General features: G+C 33.2%; 1 protein-coding gene across 1 annotated transcript; it reads right to left on the bottom strand.

The window, feature by feature from the left end:
* Positions 1-322: 322 nt before the first annotated feature.
* On the bottom strand, positions 323-4285 carry LOC131606789 (uncharacterized). The gene is made up of 7 exons (XM_058878915.1): positions 4215-4285; positions 3511-4113; positions 2587-2725; positions 2227-2505; positions 2029-2130; positions 738-1133; positions 323-403 (listed from the first exon to the last, which is right to left on the bottom strand). Exons 1-7 carry the CDS (start codon positions 4259-4261, stop codon positions 344-346), a joined length of 1626 nt encoding a protein of 541 aa, XP_058734898.1. The 5' UTR covers positions 4262-4285; the 3' UTR covers positions 323-343.
* Positions 4286-7457: the final 3172 nt, after the last annotated feature.

Here is a 7457-nt window from a genome sequence, read left to right as displayed (position 1 = left end):
TTGGTTACATCTATATATTATAAATTTTGATTACACCTATAAAATATAAAATATGATACAATACTATTAATAAATATAATTTAACTGTTTTGAAGTAAAAACAATAAATTGCAAAATATGATACAATATTACTTAAAAATCTTCATAGTGATTCATTACTTATAACACAATCCTATAATCAGACGAGTTTACATAAACATACCAAGGTGTACCAAAATAAGTATTCTTATAAGTCAAACTAGACATAAGGTTAATCATAACACTTCATTACTTATAACACAATCCTATAATTAACCGAGTTTACTTTAACATGCCAACATCTTCCTGCAACATCTTCCTCATCCTACTGATCCTGATCATGATCACCAGCAACATTATCTTCCTCATCCTCATCCTCATCCTCCTGCAACATTTAAAAAAAAAATTTATGTGACCAGGAATGAATGAAGCATGTTTAACATACAGAAACATTAATTATGAATCATCCCAACAAAATCTTATATTAGTTCTAATTAACATACAGAATCGTGGCGACATCAACACAAGCACTTGTCAAAAATGTGTTACTAACGCCGCTCAACAGATTAAACGGTGTTGTAACAACCAAACAAAAGCGGTTATTTGGTACAAATTAATAGTGCATGCTACGTTATACGAATTCGTATTTTAAGTTTTCCAATATAAAACCAAGGCATGTTATAATGAAAGAAATGAAGTCAAAAGAGTAGTAAAAGTACCGAGTAGTTATAATGAGCATGTTCACTTGAAGGAGCCCTAGAAGAACCCGCCTGACGAGACTGAAACATATCAAACATTTTCCTAAGATCTTCAAATTGCTTTGCCAATTCATCTGTCCGCGCATTAGCTCGTGCAGCCTCTTCACGTGCAGCAGCAGCTTCAGCTCTAGCAGCCTCAATGGCTTGGTTATCTACTTCTCTATTGGGGTTTGAAATTGACACATGTGTCAAGAAGCTCACTCCATGTCTTACGTTGTGCGCCAATTGTGCAACTCCATAACACCGCCCCCGTGTTTTACCTCCAGCAACGTCTTTCCACATTTGTATTCTTGTTGATCCATCCACATCATTACCAGTAATTTGTGTGGCTTGTGTAAGACTACTCACGTAAGTTTCCTGTACAACATAAAATGCAGTTAGAACAGGAATAGAACATAAAAGTGAAACATTTCCTTGCTCCCATGATCATACTTTCTACCACTGCCAAGCTATTAACAACAACAACATTAAAAATGAACACATAAGAAGTAGCAGAACACATACAATTTGGAATTATAAAACAGTTACAATCCATGTACCTGCTGCTTGAAAAACCAACACAAAGAAGTAGCAGAACACTTAACATACATCAGCAAAAACACTTATTCTTCTGACATAACCAGCCTCATACCCAAACCAGAAACGATTTCAAAAGATCATTGAAGAGATTGTAACAGTAAGGTTCATCAGTTATTTTTAATCTTATCACTATACACTTGCCCACCCCATTGAACAATTACTGCACCATGTTTTAAATTACCCAATATCTCTGCTGATCAATAACCTATAAATTTGAACTCTAGTATAGATATGCAATTTAGGCACAAACATGAAATATAGCCAGTCCATTTTAATAGCATATATTTTCCTATGCTCCTATCATTCAAAATAGTAAATCTATTTTATGGTAAAGAAACACCAGGGGACAATTAATTAGTTGCAATCAGCCAAATAACATTTTGCTTGGAAGGTTAATTAATTGCAATCAGCCAAACAACAAAGTGAATAATGCATAAAAAAATATTAATAATTGTGGACCTAACTTATTAGGATCAAATTCAAACAAATCTTTTGGGAGTGAAATTGAATTAGATACAAACTAAGTTCTTTAATTATAAGGTCCAACAGTAGCTCCAAGAGCTGTACTTGAGTCTACTTGCAATTCAGTTATCATTACACAAAGGATCTAGTGGGTTTAGAAATTGAAATTCAATTATCATGTGTTGAAATTTTGAAGTCTTAATGAACTTACATGTGTTGTCGCTGCACGCTCGTCAACCCACTCCCCATTCTTCTTTTTATGAGTGGCAATGAAGAGCTCGTCCGGATGTGCGGGTCGCTTGAGTTTTTTAGCCTATAATTAAAGACAATATATATATATATATATATATGGTCATGTATATTGGATATAATTATACTAACGCATTTTAATTACAAATATAATACATACCAAATCAAGTGCAACATCATGGTGAGCTCTACGACCAGACGTATGGACTGCCCCACCTTTGCTTGATGATCGATTAATCTTATTTTGTTTGGAGACATCTTTGAACTCTTTTGTCTGCCACTTTTCAATAAGAAACTCCCATGTATCTACACCCATCCAAGGCGGCTTGCACGCCTTCTCTTTAGCCTTTTGTAATATATCACGCAATCGTGTTGCACATCTTTTATGAAACAAGTCTTCCATTTTAGCATCATCGCAACGGTCCCAGCTTACAAGTGACTGAAAAAAATATACAAATAATAAATTAAACTCAAATATACTTTATAATCTAAATAGTAAAAAAGAAATTACATGTCTTACTTTAAACATGTTGAACCATTCCTTTCTCTCTTTTTCTCTTCCACCACGTTTAAGCTCACTATAATTAAAAAAAGTACCCCGGTAAAGCTTTTCTATAACTTTTCTGCACATTTCGGCAACAAGATCGCCTGGACTTAGCCTACAAAGAAAAATGTTCGTTAATTAAAACACATATATAACCAATAAACCATGTATTAAATCAAAAACTTCATAAGAGTTTCTCAAATGAAACCACAACCAAAGTGTCAAAGACACTGTATCTAACAGACACTTCCTATTATATGTATATAAATATATTTGTGTTTTGTGATAATTGAATGCATAGCAACAGATGTACCATATTTTTATTCTACTTGAAGTGATATCTCCTTTTTTTTCTCTCCTATTCTTATTCTAAATTGATGGTTCTAATTAGGGTCAGCTTCAAATTGGTTTCTACTCAAACACATGTTATCTAGCAGAACATTTTGTCTCTCCTATTTTCTCTAATGGAGATGGAATTTGGAGTAAAAAACGAGAGGAAGAACATTATTCATATGTTGTAGACATGTTATGTTGAGCTGGTAAAGTCAAAGAAGCCATTAGCATTATGGAAAAAATGTTGTGTCAAACTACCCCTGAATTTACTGCACATTACAGTTGGATGGGAATAAAAAACCATGTATATACTTTTGGATCAAACCAATTACAACACTATGGTGGCAAAGACATTTATATGCTACTGAATTTTATATGCTACTGAATTTACTGGCATGGGAGATGGAGACTATGGTACTGAATTTACAGGCTTGGATTATTAATGCTGGAAACGCGATGCAATACATCAAAATTTCCATAGTGGATGCAATATATACAATGAATATAAACACAAAGTACGCACTTATGTAATGATCAACAAAGGTAATTTATTTTAAACGTGCTTACGCAGTATCTTCCACAATATAGATCTTCGGTCTTTGTCCATCAACTTGTTCTTCTGGTTCTTCTTGTTCCTCATTAGAAAGTCCTTGGACCCCCTCTTCTTGAACGCCCTCTTCTTGAACGCCCTCTTCTGTGGTGTGATGGGGGGGACTTTGCAAAACATGATGAGTATATCCCGGGGTAGGAATGAATCTGAATTCCTCAGAAGTCGGGATTGATGGTTGAGGCTGATTAGTAGGTGGCGGTGTTGGGTTTTTTTGAATCGGTGGTGGTGTTGGGTTTGACTGAGTCTTTGATAGAGGCTGATTAGTAGGAGGCGGAATTGGGTTTTTCCGAGTCTTTGATAGAGGCTGCGAAGGTGGTGGTGTTGGATTTGTCTGAATTGGTGGTGGAGGCTGAGGAGGTGGTGGTGTTGGATTGGTATGAATCGATGGTGAAGGTTGAGTAGGAAGTGATGTTTTAGTTGGCTGAATCGGTGGTGGATTTTTTCTCTGAGTAGGTGGTGGTGGGTTCTTTGAACCAGGTTTCATATGGACCATTCGAGAATTCTTTATAGCAATACTTCCAGGTGGAATTTGTCGTTGACGGCATAACCTATCAACAACACTTTTGTACACAATTGACATTATCAATAACATTAGCAAAAATACATCAAAAAATATTAAATTGCAAAGAAACCAACTAGTGAAAAGGTTAAGACATCTTACTTAGTCGTGCTCGATGGTGCTTTTCTCTTCCCGTTTTGTCCAGTCATTTGAATAGAAGCTAACTATAAAGCTGCCAAAAATAAAATTGTATATATAACATTTTCACATATCACATCATTAGTATACAATTAGTATATCAGATCATTAGTATACCATAACATTTTCACAATTATAATAAGTTCAAACAACAATAGGAACAACAATTAAACAAGTCCTACAATTAAACAAAATGTAATACATAGAATTACGGCAACAAGTCCTACAATTAAACAAAATGTAATACATAGAATTGCGGCAACAAGTCCTACAATTAAACAAAATTTAATACATAGAAACTAAAGTCAAAACAAATCATAAACCAAAGTATGAAGACTTCATGATCCACATAGTTAATCACAAACAGGGTCAAGCTTAGAAAAAATGAATCTCACTTCAAATGAACATCCAATTCCAAAGATATCCTACATCTAGCCATATTCAAACATCACCTAAACACTATGCACCATGAGCCTGCAGCAGTTCAACATGAACAAATAAAAAGCATTGAGCTTCCAAAACAGCCCCATTTCACATCAATTATCAAGCCATGTCCATATACAATTGATACCTTAAACAAGTCATAATCATACCATTCAAGTCATTTATGCACAATTCAAATATGACTCAACAATATATATAGACTCAACAATATATTTGTTTAAGCATGACTGACTTTGCTCAACAAACTAAACCAGAAAACGGAAACACCGATGAAAGTTTCTTGGGATGATCAAAATATGTTTCTTCTCTTGGGAATGAAAATTAGAAATACAAGATTCTCATTTCAAAGACTACAATAAAAAACTGAAAGATATAGATCCTAGTTATCATTAAAAATAGTAATAGATTATGAATGAAACATTGACACAATTTTGCTTCCGGCGAAATCGGTGCAACTGCAGCCAAACACAAACGTGATTAACTGACACCTATATCCATCTAGACAAAGTACAACCTAACTATAGACTGATTTCAATTAAAAACTTATGACAAAAGATAAATAACCTTTGATATTAGAGTCAATTATTAATTGAGAGAAAACAGCAACCTATCTCTTAAAAGAAATTTCCAATTCTTATATAAACTTGTATAAAAAATCATATTCACACTTCTTACAAGGTTTAGCATACTAAGACAATAAAACAACACTATGTCACAAAGAAACACTAAGCAACAGAGCAGCACCATACTCAATATTTACAACGAATCTAAAAAAGCACTAACCAAGAATAATCAATTAAACTATTCAAGCTAATCAATCATCTTTCAAAAATCAGCATTTCAAGTTGATTTAAAACTACACTTTAGAACATCAACAGAAATCACTATGTTCACATAATATTTCAGATCTCAAAATACTAGCAATGCTCTAATAAGCTTTAACTTTGGAAAGCCTAAAATGTAGTAAAAGAATCAAATGCAACTCAAAGGCATGAAAAACCCCAACCTGTATCAATGTCTCCTAATACTTGTGAAGAACTGCCACACTAATCCTGTTTACAAATAAAACCAAACATTAAACTAAAAAACAAAGGGAGTGAAGAAACGACACTGGAGAAGAATCGTAGAACTTACTTGAGAAAAAAGAATTAAGGGAGTGAAGAAACGTCGTTACGGCTCCGGTCAAGAGACGACGAGAATCTGGAAAGCGTTGAAAAAGAAACGATGAGAAGAATATGGAAAGGAATCTGGAAACAATGGATTTGGAAATTACCTGGAACGAATCTGAAAACAATTGATGGAAAGCGATGAAGCCTGAAGAAACGAATGGGTTTAGGGTTTTTGTTGGAAATGAAGATGAAAAGCGTTTGGAAACGATGTAGCCTGAAAGTGTGGTTTTGTTTAATAATTAAGTTTTATTTAATTTTATTAATTCAGCAATTTTTTAAAATTTTATTATTATAAAATATTAATATAAATTTTAGTTTAAAAATTTGAGTTTAATATAATTATAATTTTATTATATTAATTTTAAATTTTAGTTATAACTTCCATTTTTATTTTATAAATTAATTTTGTTTTATTAATTTAATATGACTGGATTTTGAAATTTTTGTTCAACATAAAATTTTAGTTTTAGTTTATTATTTTTAAATTTTTTTATAAATTAAGTTTTAATTTTAATATGTATGTTTGTTTGATTTATTAATATTTAGTTAAAAATAATTAAATAAAACTTACTTAAAGCAATAAAAAAGCCAACGAAACTAGTGGGGGGAAACGAAAAATATTTCGCACCAATATAGCGTCGGCCATAACCGTCGCTTATGTGAAAAATAAATAATTATTTAAAGTAATAAATGAAAAGGAGGCAAACGAAACTCGTGGGGGGAAACGAAAATATTTCGCACCAACGTAGCGTCGGCCATAACCGTCGCTTATGTGAAAAATAAATAATTATTTAAAGCAATAAATGAAAAGGAGGCAAACAAAAATTGTGGAGGGAAATAAAAATATTTTGCACCAACATTAGCGTCGGCCATGGCCGTCGCAAATATATAAAAATATAATTTTTTAAAGCAATAAATGAAAAGGAGGCAAATGAAATTGGTGGCGGGAAATGAAAATATTTCGTTTTCGCATTAGCGTCGGCCTTGGCCGACGCTACTGTTAACATCCTAAAAAAATAAAATAAAAGTTGGTTTTCCTTAGATAGTGTCGGTTTTGTACAACGTTACAGCATCACTAGTAGCGTCGGAGTCGGGGCCGACGCTAAAAAATGTAGCTAAAACGTGTTTTTCTTGTAGTGATCACTGATCAATAGCCCTCAATCAATTTCACAATTCATCAATTATACACAATTTCAGATTGAATCATAAGATTAGGGTTCTTCGTGTTCATCAGAAAACCAATGATCTTAGAGTGAAAATAAATGCAATTAATTGGTACCATTGTGTTCCTCGTCCAAAACCGAGCAAGATAGACTATCTACTTGATCAAAACAATCCAGTTTCAAAGATTTTCAAAAATCAGTTGAAGGTGTGTTCTTGGCGCCATTTTTGTTTCAGAAATTTCAAATCCAAGTTTTAAAATATAATCAGTTTGATGCGTGTTATTAACAAGCCACAAGCGTGGCTCAGTTGGTTGTGTGTTTTGGCTGGTGAGAGAGAGGGCGTGGGTTCAAACCCTGGCAGGACCAAAAGCTTATTTTTTGCCACTTTTCTCATTCATTTTCTTAACAACTTCACTTAATTAATTAACATA

Source organism: Vicia villosa, linkage group LG5 (assembly GCF_029867415.1).
Source record: "Vicia villosa cultivar HV-30 ecotype Madison, WI linkage group LG5, Vvil1.0, whole genome shotgun sequence".
Classification (NCBI taxonomy): domain Eukaryota; kingdom Viridiplantae; phylum Streptophyta; class Magnoliopsida; order Fabales; family Fabaceae; genus Vicia; species Vicia villosa.
This window is presented reverse-complemented; position numbering and strand designations above follow the sequence as displayed.